General features: G+C 26.1%; 1 protein-coding gene and 1 long non-coding RNA gene across 2 annotated transcripts in view; both read left to right on the forward strand.

The window, feature by feature from the left end:
• LOC139427292 (uncharacterized) overlaps positions 1-12,719 on the forward strand; it is a 297,439-nt gene that overhangs the window by 44,881 nt on the left and 239,839 nt on the right. The gene's annotated exons all lie outside the window — the stretch shown is intronic.
• Positions 1-12,719, forward strand: part of LOC107455895 (transmembrane 9 superfamily protein member 4) — a gene marked incomplete in the record, with an annotated part of 43,937 nt that overhangs the window by 24,752 nt on the left and 6,466 nt on the right. Inside the window, 9 exon segments of the mRNA XM_043039713.2 lie at positions 156-208; positions 310-351; positions 1,610-1,692; positions 5,576-5,728; positions 6,680-6,750; positions 7,486-7,618; positions 8,773-8,854; positions 8,941-9,016; positions 10,864-10,947. Coding sequence (XP_042895647.1) covers positions 156-208; positions 310-351; positions 1,610-1,692; positions 5,576-5,728; positions 6,680-6,750; positions 7,486-7,618; positions 8,773-8,854; positions 8,941-9,016; positions 10,864-10,947 — 777 coding nt within the window.

The raw sequence follows: 12,719 nt of genomic DNA on the forward strand, positions 1-12,719 counted from the left end.
TTTATTAAAGAATTTTCTGGAAGGTTCATAAAATTTTATAACTAATTTAGAATTTTTTATATATTTTTTATTTTTAAAAGGAATTATTACTCATGAATTTTCATTATTACTAAGTTTTCCACTGATAACTCTTTTTTTTTTTATATTTAATTTAGCCTTATATTAATAATCATTTGAAGATCACTTTGAAGTACCATTCTCAGCCAGGGTGAGTTAATTTTTTTTTTTAAAATATTTTTTTAAATATTTTTATTCATATTTTCATTTTTTCCTTACATTAATAATTATATGAAGGTTTTATTATTACAGTGAAAACTACAGAGTTGTTGGCTTTGAAGTAGAAACAAAGAGGTGATCTTTTCCTTTTTTTGCATGAGCCATTTAAGTATTTCTCTATAAAATTAAAGGTTTTCACAATAACTCTACTAGCATTGTCTCTTAATATAGAATTTTTGAAATTCATAACTAATCTTGAAAACTCTGAACCAGATCACAGTTTTCAGAGTGCAAGTTGAAGTTCATATTAATAGCGATCTCAAAATCACTGTAAAATGTTCAAAAATTTCAATTGGTTAAATGAGTTATAAAGGAAAGGCTAGATTTTCTTCTACATAAATCCAATTCTTGAAAATAAAATTTAAATAAAAAGAACAAAACTGCTTGGGTAAGTTTTTTTTTTAAAGTTATGAACACTTTAATAACAAAAATTAATGAATCATCCAAGCTTTTCTGATCATTCAGTAGTAATAAATATTGTTTTATTTTGTTCTTTTTTATCCTTTCAAAGAAGGTGGAATAAAAACATGTGTCCGACTTATTTCTCACAATAATATTAATCCCTAGAATTATAATAATTTTTATCTTTGTAAACAATGCAGTGTGCAATCAACCACTTTTTGTTTAAAATCAAAACATAAAGATCAAGAAAATTGCTTTATATGCATGTGATGATCACAATTACCTTCACTTTTCTTTACTAAATTTTTTGATTAAAGTTTTCTGCCCTGCAAAAGGGTTAAAAAACTGTGGGCATGACCAATATTTATTTTATGACTGAAAAACTTTTTTTTTGGAGTCAATGTTGTACAGTACAGAACCAGTTATCCGGAAATCAGAAAACCGGAATGAAACTCAATAAATTTTTCCGCCATTTAAAAAAAAAATTTTCCTCATAAGATTTTAGGATTTTTCTTTCTATTTTGAAAGATCTTTACCTTACCATCATTTTGGAAATAATCATTAGTGTATTACTTCATCGTTTTTTCTTCTTTTTAAGATTATTTCCAATATTTATTTATTTTTTTAGTTAAGTTTAACAATTAAAAAAAACGGCTTTTTGTAGCGATTCAGAAAACCGGAAAAATCAGTTATCAGGAATAGCAATGGTCCCGATTGTTCCGGATAATAGGTTCCCTACTGTATTAGTATTAAAGTAAAAATACAATAAATGTTGAACTATTGCACACATATGATTTCAAGAGGTAAAAAATAATTATTTATGTTAATTGGTTGCTGTTATTTAATATATATGTAATAAAGTTTTAGTTACAAGTGAAAAGCTGCTAATTATCAACAATTGTTTTATAAATTATTTTTGTCAATTTTTTAGTATTGATTATTCAAGCTTAGAGTTTGCTGGCAATACATGCTCATATCCCGAATCTCATAAAAAACAAGCTGTTAATATAAATGGTGAGTTTTTTTTCTAAAAATATTTAACTGTTTGATTTTGAAAATATAAGTTTTGTGAAGTTTAACAGGGTGCGTAGCATTTTTAAAAAGTGCTTAAAGGTGCTTATTTTCCATTTTCGTTTTTTAAAAGCCCTTAAAGGTACTTTTTTTATTGGGTGTTTTTATAAAGTGCTTAATTTTCCCTTTTTTAAAATGAGATTTTTCCTTTACCATGTTGATTTTCGCTACAAATTATGCAAAAAGACACAGTTCACATTGTTCTATTCAACATTTTCACAATTAATTCAATCCCAATCTATTTTGGCGTATTGTAGGGTATGAAAACGCCATTCGTTTTACATGATTCAAAATTTCATGATTTTTGAATCATGATTTTGAAATATAGTAACTGTCAAAAACAATTCCAAAAGTTTTTTTTGACATGACGGTTAAAACAAGATAAAACCGTCAATTGTCAAAAACTTTCCAACCCTGCCTAATTATGATTTTTAATTTTTTTTAAAGTGCTTAAAAATATTTTTTGAATGCTTGAAAAGTGCTTCAAAGGTGCTTACTTTTTGTTGAATAATTTGGCTACATTCCCTGATTAACTTTTTTTTTTCACTTGGTTTTTATGGTTTTTCTGAAGCTGTTACTATACCTGCAGTTTGTTGCTAAATTAATTCCAATCTTAAAATAATTCTCTACTATTATGTCTATTTTTTTTCCTTCAAATGTCGAAGGTTTCTCCTTCTTAAAATCAATGTTCTTAAAATCATAAATATTTCAAATTTTGATTTGTGTGAAGCTCTGTTGTTTTATTGCTTGAACTACATAACACTACCCTACGAGACTTTCAGTTTTTGAATTTTTTTAAAAACTACTCACGAAATACTTTGAGAAATATTATGTAACTTTAAAGGCGTTTAGGTCATACGATTTCTCACACTTATCTATAAAATTCAAAACTTTCAAAGATTTGAGGGACTGGGCGAAAAAAGTTTTTTGAATACTCTATGGTAGAAAATATAGTAATGAACTTGTAACTTGCATTGATTAATTTGGTTATTATATGAAATATTTATTTAAAATTTTGCAAGCCTAGGTAAAATAGTATTTATGGAGTTACAGATGTTTTCATAAATAACTTTTTTTTACTTACGTTTTTCTATTATAGCTTTAAAGGTATTCAATAAAATTAAATAAAATTTTTGGAGCAACAAAATTATTTTAAAATTTGAAAAAAATTCATTTAAAATTACACATTAATTGTTCTTTCATACTGTGCATGCACGAAAAACATTTAAAGAAATTTTTCATGGTTTTTTGAGAATTGTATTTAGTAACTAATTAAAAAAAGTCTGATTTGTATATCTTGAATATTTTAAAAGTTTCTAGCAATTAAATGTTTCTAGCGATAATAAGTGGTATTTCAATGAAGTCATTTTTTTTACTATTAAACAAGATTTATTAAAAATGACACCACATTATTAGGGATTATCTTTCATGCAAGTGTTTTCTTTCACCTGTTTTCTTCCGTTTAACCATCACATTTTGGTGTATATACGATTATTATAAAGTACTATCATTTGCTATAAAATTTTGTCTTATGTTACGAAATTAAATTTGTGGTAAACCTGCATTCATAGCTTTCTTTCAAAATTTAAAAAGACTACTTAGAAAATTGCTAGAAACTTTTTAAATTTTTAAGATATTTAAATAAGACTTGTTTCATTAGTTACCAAATACAATTCACTGTAAAATTGTGAATTTTTTTTATTTATTTATATTTTCTGTTCATGCATAGTTTGAAAGAACTACGTAAAAAAACCAGCCTTTGTGGTTGAGTGTTTTCATGAAAAAAACCCAATTTTACCTCAAGATAGTTTTTTTTATGTATATTCTACATGTATACTTATCTATACTAAATATGAATGTAACATGTAGTCCATGTTTAAAAAATATTGTTTGATTATCAGGGAATAACAAAAGAAATGGATATGTAAATAACTATTTCAGTCATTTTTCTACTTTCTAAATGTGTAGTGAATTGCATTTTGATGAAATAACTGAAATAATTCTTAGTGTTATGAAAAATATAAACTGAATCTAAGTGTCATGACAATTTCATTAAGCTGAAAATTTAAAATATCAGAAAATCTCTTTCTATTTTCTTTTATTGAAATATTTCTGCTTTTCAGTTCCTAAGTTATTTCACAGTTTTGAATGAATCTAAAATAAAAAAAAATATTCTCTTTGGTCCAGCGGTCGTAAGAGAAACAGAGAATAATTGAGTAATTAGATGAGAAGTTTTGGTTTTCAACTTAAAATAAGAGAATAAATTGAAGAAAAAGATTTTTTTTTCAAAATTTAGTTTTGTTTTATCAGTTTTGAAATTCTATTTTAACATTCATAACATTAACAATAAAAAGAAAACTGTTGTAAAGACACTTTTCTTTTTATCTACCATGAGGCACTTACCTTGTTTCTTCAATTGCAATCTAATTAAAGGCAATTTTTTTTAAAACTGAAAATGTCAAAAAATATATTTATTTTGAAAAATAGCTTTATATATATTATCTGTTGATGTATTTGAACAACCTGAAGGGTTTACAATCCAAATAAATTATGCAATCAGCATAATTTGTATGCATATTACGCATAATTTGTTTTTTAAGATTGGTAATATATTATAATTTAGCAATGTTTTTTTTTAATCATGCACCATATTTTTTCATGTATTTAGTTCATTTAATCATAATTTATAATTTAGTCATTAAATTAAGTTAAATTTGTAAAACAATAATTTGGTAATTTATAAGAACAATTTGGTTTGATAATTGCTAAGAAAATTGATTACAAATAATAAAATATGATTAAGCCCACATGAAGGGCATAAAGATGGATTTTTTAACTGGGCCCAATCTGGAAAAACCTGCTTGGTTTTTTTTGAGCTGGTTCCCATGTTCTGGAACTCTGCTGAAAGTGCTCAAATCTTGAACAATTTGTAAAAAAAAATTCAATCTTTTAAATTTAGTTAAAACAATTTAGTTACTAATTAAAAATTGCTTCCTAAATTTTATTTAATTTTTGTAACTATTTTTATAGTTATAGCAAAAAAAAGGAGAAGCATTAGTTTCTTATAAAAATGTCTATATCTCCATTTAGGCTAGACTTACAAAATGTACGAAATGTTGTGCAGTTTTAGCATATCAAAACAATAGATGCAAGTTACAAGTTTATTGCTATGTTTTCTGACATTCACTAGCACTTTTTTGTTTGTAATTTATTGCTGGTCCGCCACAACTTTGAAAGTTTTAAACTTTATTGCGAAGTATGAAAATTTGTTAAAAATTTCTAAAACTGAAAGTATCTCTTCAAATATTCTAGGGTAGTGTATTTGAAAATCCTGACAAGACTTAGACTTATTTTATCAGATCAGTGAAAAGCATATTAAAAAAACTGCATTTTAATAGTTCAATGTACGTATTTTCTGGTTCTAATGATTTTTTTTATGCTGATTTTTATAAAACTTCCCATAATTTTTTAATTTCCTTAGAATATCCATCAAGATTTAACTGAAATACAAGTTGATCGAATAATCTTAATTTAAAAATTGATAGTATTCATTTTATAAATATTGCAATAATATTTCATTTAAACGTAATTGATGATAAACTGCCTATTTTAATTAAAATTTGGCAATTTTCATTTTTTATTATTAACTAATACAGCAAAACAGTTGAATTATGTCCGGTTACCTAAACTGATTATAAGAATTTATTTTTTAATAATTAGTTTTATATTTAATAAAAGCTCTTATAATTAATACATAAGTTAAGGAAATTAATTTAATTAATAATTTAAAATTTTACTGATATCTTTTATTTATCTTTACCAATAGGATCGACAAAATTATATTTCACTTATGAAATAAGCTGGGAGGAAAGTAATGTACGATGGGCATCAAGATGGGATATATATCTTGCTATGTCTGATGTTCAAATTCATTGGTTTTCTACAATTAATTCTGTGGTGGTTGTATTTTTCTTATCAGGTTTGTGTGTAGTTTTTCTTTTTTTTTTTTTATCTTTGTTGTTAGTGAAAGTTTGAAGCTGATAGAAAATGACTTTTTTTTTTAATGAATTAAGGTTTTAACTATCCCATTGAGAATAACTTTAGGAAAATAAATGTAATATCAATATAAGCAGTCTTAAATAGTTTTGTTCTAAATTTCTAAAAACTTAGAAAGCATAATTTAAATTTTTTTAAATATTTTATTTAAAAATCATACTTTTTAAATGCAATATCTTAAAAGACTCTTAATTTTCATACAATCAATGGTAACTCCAAAGGAAAGGAAACATAAAAACACTATTTTAGTGTTCCATGTTTTCTTTGTTTCCAAAAAGTGTTTCATTTTAATCTCAGAATATATTCTAAAAATAATAGGTTTCATCTAATGAAGGGAAAAAAAGTATCACATGAAGAAGAAAAGAAGCATAAAAAATTGGAAGTTATTTACTTTTAAAAGTCATACTATGTTACTATTAATAGACTAAGTTTATATATTCAATCCTGCAATCCTGACTAGTAATAAAATTTGTTATTTAAATATTATAAATTTTTTTAAATCTGAATATTATAAATCTATAAATATATTATTAATCAGATCCATGTAAATATAAGAGTTATTTAAAAAATAATGTTGAAAATTTTGGCACTTAAAACTTATTAAGCATATAATTTTATAATGTGTCAAGTGAGTTAAAATCTGGTGTGGATTTCTTTTTATTTTAGATTCTGTGCAGTGTTGCTCAGAGATTAAAACAAGTTTGTTAGTTTTTGAATAATCAAAACTATGTACTATTAGTATAAGTTCTGTTTTATGTAATGTTATATATGTATATTAATGAATTTAAGATTGAAAATTTAAATGAGTCTATAATGTAAAAAGTACTTCAAAAAATTATAAAATATTGAAATAAACAATAATTTGATTTTTCAGGCATACTCACTATGATTATAGTGAGAACTCTTCGTCGAGATATTGCCAAATATAATAGAAATGAAGATATGGTGAGATACAGTTTTTTTTTTCAATCTATAAATAAATTATTGGGATAATTTACTTTACTTTAAAAATTGAAAATGTTTTCGTTTTTCATTTATTATTAATAGCATTTTAAAATTCATTGTTTGGTTTAATATTATATTATGTAGAAATTGAAATTTGCTTATTGATTTTTTTTTTCTAAACTTATTTTCCTTTATTGAAAATTCTGCTTTCATGGCAAAATCTCTAAATATTTCTCTTGTTTTATGTTACATAAAAGGCAACATTTGCCAAGTTTTATTGAAATACCTAGACTTTCCTAGCTAGATAATAAAATAATATCGCTAAAAGTGTCCTATCTGGTTAATTATTAATATTTTGGTAATAAATTTGCTCTTAATTATATTTTTAATTAAAATTTAATGTGAAACCCTTAATGACAAAATAATTTAACTCAACTTCTGTTTACTGACAACCACTTTCTTATAGTTTTTATACAGTGGTGCAAAATCTTAAATTGAAATTTCTTATATCTGAGAAAAATGTTCGGATTTTTGAATCAAAAGTAATTGTATGCAACTAGAATTTCTTTGATGTGTTACATGTAAAATATATTAATTACTTGCTTTCACGATTTTTAATACAATAAGTTTATTATTTTTTTTAGCAATTATTACTTTTATAATTTAATTATCTACATTGTTATGCATTCAAAACTTGATGAAGATATTATTATATAGCTTTGTTTTTTATAATAGGAAGATACAATGGAGGAAACTGGATGGAAATTAGTTCATGGTGATGTATTCAGACCTCCTCGCTACCCAAAACTTTTTGCTGCAGTCATTGGCAGTGGAATACAAATTTTCTTAATGACTTTTATTACAATGTGTAAGCATTTTTTTTTTCCAAATTTCTCTCTTTTCTTTAATTGATATAATAATGTTTGAATTGGGTACAAAACATTATTCAACATTAAAAAATGTTTTGCTAAATTTTCTACTAGTGTTTTTTTTCTGCAAAAGAAAAAAGAATTGATTTCAATAGGCAAATAAAGTTGGAGATTTACTTCAACTCATGGTCTTCTTTCATTTAATTTACTTTTAATTTATTTTAAGGGTTTGTTTGTGTATATTTTTCGATATTCTTGTATGAATTTATTCTGAGATATATTTTAGCTGGGATTGCTTTATATCGCTTAAAAACTCCTTATACATTTATATAATTAATTATGAATATTTTGAGGGAGTTTTAGTCAGGAATCTGTGGTAGCTCTAATTGCCTTATGTACTCAAAAACCACCTAATATCTTTGTAATTTCCAAAATTTAAATGAATAATATGATTAACAAATTCTTTTGTAACTTCAATCATATTAAAGTTTTGTTTATGTTTCACTTTTTAAATAAGTTTTGCTTATAAAAATGTAACTAACTTTTTCATTAGTTTTTAATAAAGTGATCTATTAAACATCAAATTTAATAAGATAAGGAAAGTAGGTAGTGAATTTCTCAAAGCTTCTAAATAACAAGTTGCTCTTTTATATATTTAATTTCTTTTATTACAAATCTTTTGTTGCTATGAAGAAATAAAGCGTTCTAACGACCGCCAATTGTTGGCCAGGATGGCCATGGAGGTTAAGGTTCCACAATTTGAAAGCCAACAGCATGATGACCAGTATTGTGCATTTGCTGACTTTACTTCTCTGATAAGTTGAGACTAGTCACTCTCAAGCTGGAAAAACTTGAAACTGCCACTGGATACTGAACTTTGGATCTGTGTAATGACAGCACAGTCCTCAACCACTGTGAAATTGTGGCTCAAATCATACAATTTGCTTAAATGTTGTAAAATTTACAAATTGCTATAAAGATGTAAGTTATGATGTTAGTTGTTTTCTTTTCATCATGTTTTAAAAATGTTAAACATTATAAAATTGCCTAATGTTTTAGTTTATGCAATATTGAATAGTTAATGTATTTAAATATTCATTAATATGTGATTGTTAATAAAAAAATGATATTTATCTTTCTTTAATTTATATAGTTTTTGCAATGCTTGGAATGCTTTCACCTGCATCTCGAGGAGCTTTAATGACAGTAGCAATTTTCCTTTATGTTTTCATGGGGTAAACAATTTATTCTGTTATCAGTGAAGCTTAAAGCATGATTTTTTTTTTCACACTAATATATTGCAAATGTTTTGTAATTTCAGCTGTGTTTCTGGATATTTTTCTGCTCGCTTGTATAAAACTCTAAGAGGTATTCAGTGGAAGAAAGCTGCTCTTTATGTAAGTTTTCAATGTTTTTCTTTTCTTTTTATGTTTACCATAATTTGTTAAACAACACTTGTGCAGTCAAACCTCTAAACAATAATCTTATTCAACCTCTGAAGAATAATCTTATGTTTATAAAATAGAAGTCTTCCATAGGGTTAATGTTAAGTTGAACCTTTGAATAACAAGTTCTGAAAAATAGCCACAGGTTGCAAACCTGAATTAGATCTCAGTCAACTGTTTTTAATTTTGTCATTTTAATACTGCAATAATTTTAATTCATCTTTACTAAACATATTTTTCCTCATCAGTCATTTCGCCCCAATCACTGTAAAAAAAATACAATTTTTAAGCATTCATTAAAAAAATATTAATTACAGATATGGTTAACAGATTTATTTTTCTTTCTATAAGTAATCTGAAAATGATGTGAGAATTCAATGAAATAGATCTAAATAGCTTTTGAATGAAAACTGAATTTTTTTGTGATATTCAAATTTTTTTGCTTAATAATTATGATAAAAAACTATATCTTGAAATTGGTATTATTTCAAATCTGGAGAGAAAAAACTTTAAAAAAAAATTATTTAATGAATAATTTATTTCTTTGAATGAGCACTCAGAAAGATTAACACAATATTTTGCTGTTTTACCATAGCTTAAATCCTCTCAGGCCTGGAAGAATATATTTTCTTGTTTGCTCTGAAAATTGATTTCCCTAGGATAATTAAAATTTATAATAGTCACAGATAATGATTTTGTGTTTAACTTAAATATATTGATTTTTGTAACAGTAATGTTTTTAAATATATTACTTTATTTTTTTAAAAAATTTTTTAATCAATGTTGCATAACAATTTCATCTAACGGTAACAATATCTTAAGCAAAAAATTTGTTTTATTCGAAATATATGTTGTATTATTGAAAATTTTATGTTACAAGAGATACAATAAAAGGAGAACTAGCATTCAAAATAATGTTTAAAAATCACTTTTCTTGCATTTATTTTAATAACTTGAATTTGTTACATTTCTTTGCCTTCAGTATTACTTGAAAACTTTATTTAAATGGTGGTTCACCTCCGTTTATTTAAAAAAAAAAGAACGAAAGTGGAGTTAACTTCCACTTTCATGCAGATCATCACTGTCTTATTTTGAAACTTTTTTTTTTAAATGGCAGGCACTTGGGACATTGACCCATTGGCCTCAGGAATGCCAGAACTGCTACTCTCTTTTCGTTACCCAGTGGGCACCTGTGGCGAAGCCACAACGGTGGATCAGCGTCGCCCACGTCACACAACCACAAACCCGTTTATAGAGCGGGTCATATTCACACAATCACACACACAAAGGAGAAACGACATAGAACGCAGAAAGAGAGAGAGAGAAAGAAGCATCCATGCCCTGAGCAGGATTCGAACCTTCAACCATCGGCTCCGCAGTCAGGAGCACTAACCACTCAGCCACCTGGCCGGCATTTTGAAACTTATATACTTGTTTTGTTGCTCCAGTTTTTGCTACCGAACTTAGACACCAAAAATTGGACAATATAGGAAAATTAATACATTCAATAAACGTTTAGGGCCTGTATCTCAAAATTAAAGTTGTCTGATTTTCAAATCAGACCTTCGTGCAGTCTTATTTTATTTTAAACCAATTTTAAAATATTTCACCTTTTTTATGAAATGTAATAAAAAATAATCATTTTGACCCTCTATAATTGGTAATTTTCTTTTTCTTTTTTTGCTAATTTTATACTAATATTGCTATTTTATATAAAATGTACTTACGAATTCTAAATTAGTATAGATATTTATATCGTTATGATTATAATGTGTTGAAAAATTTATTTTCCTTTTTAGACTGCTTTGTTATATCCAGGAATTGTGTTTGGAACAGGCTTTGTTTTGAATTTTTTTATTTGGGGAAAACAATCCTCTGGTGCTGTAAGTATTTTAAGTATCTGTTGCTAAGGGTTAAGTATCTGTTGCTATATGTTAGGGAATTTAGTGACAAGTTTTAACAACATTGTATCAATGTTAACTACATTACTTTTAAGATGTGCTCAATGGTTTTTCTCCAATACAAAATTTTATTATGAAAATTTTATTATGAGGAATCAAATCTAATATCTTTCACTAGTTATGTAAAAATTAAAATTTATCTTTCAAAGTTAATAAGAATCTGTGCATAGTTTTGAAACTATTAGATGTTTTTCTTTGTTTTGTAAATTTCGTTACAGTGCATTCTTTTTCATTAAAAATTAAAAAGCCCTAATAGAAAAATTTTCCCTGACAAATGGAATTGCTTTGCTCTCCAGATGTTTTCTTTTGAATACTCTCTAAAGGTGCCTTCTTAGAAATGTTGCTATTGCAGGAGTAAAATGTGCTAAAATATGCTTCAGTTTACAAAAATTTATTATTTTTATGAGTATATATTAACACTTCTTAAATTTTTGGATTCTGATTGGAAAAATTTTCAAAAAGAAATTTACCTTATTGTTTCCTTGGTAAAGGAGTTGGAAAAACGTAGACCTGACTAATAATGGATTTATCTCCTTTTTCATGAGAAGTGAATGACTTCGTCTTATCTCTAGTTCAAAGATAGAATACTTTCAAGCCACCATTGCCACAAATGATAAAAAAAAAATTGCCAGAGTTGATTCTAAGTTTCCACCCCCCCCAAGAAGTTTCACAACCATCTGTCTTTATGCTTGTAATTTTAAAATTTGGATGTTTTATTCTATTTCCATCTTTTTCTCATCATCATAGCTCGTTAAATCATGATTAGAAATATTAGCAGCCTTTTAGTTGCTAGAATCATTATGGCATACCAGTCAATTTAACATAAGATGACCCTTAGTTAGGTATGAGCAAGGTAACTTCAATTTTCTTATAAATCATATAAGCACATTGCAAAAAGGAAGAAAAAAAATTCAAGGTATTAAAATCAAATAATTATATGTATCACAAATTGAAAAAATATGAATAATTGACCAGCTATTTACTACATGCTCATGATTCAAAGTTGTTTAGGTACTCAAATTACTTGCACGACAGTCGCTTTACAAATTATTTTTTTCCCTCTGTTAAACTTAAACCTAAAAAGCAAGACTTCTGTCTCAATCTTGCCAACGTTCAGGGATGAGATTCTTCCGCGGATTCGCGGATTTCCGCTTTTTTTCAGATTTTCCCCGCTAATTTCTGCTGAAATTTTTTTTGCTCAAGTTAAAATATTTTATGAGGAATTTAATTTTCCCGCGGAGGGAAATTATTGAAGTCCCTTTTCCTCCCTCTGAAGTTTCTCTAAAAATCATTTCCTTGGGATAAAACTGGTTGACCTTTATACAGGGATGGGATTTATTTTGTCTCTTGAATTTCAGCCTTTTTATCAAAAACTCAGATTCTCTAAAAGTTTCGTCTTTTTTTAATAAATATCCCGCTTTTTTTTTTTTAAATTCAGTCATTGAAGTAAAATAATTATATTTATTTACGATTTTCAAAGATAAACAGAAAATTCAATCTACGCCCTAGCTGCTAACCCTTCCGCATTTTTACTTATTTTAGCTATTTTCTCCGATTTCACGCACAGAAAATAAGATTTTCCGTATTTTTTATCCGTCGGCTGGATAGCTCGTATTTTCGTAATTCAGATCTCGATTTTTATTCACGCGATTTTAATATCAATCATCGATTTTCGTATTTACCTGATTTAAAAG

The sequence above is a fragment of the Parasteatoda tepidariorum genome, chromosome X2, assembly GCF_043381705.1.
Source record: "Parasteatoda tepidariorum isolate YZ-2023 chromosome X2, CAS_Ptep_4.0, whole genome shotgun sequence".
NCBI classification, from domain to species: domain Eukaryota; kingdom Metazoa; phylum Arthropoda; class Arachnida; order Araneae; family Theridiidae; genus Parasteatoda; species Parasteatoda tepidariorum.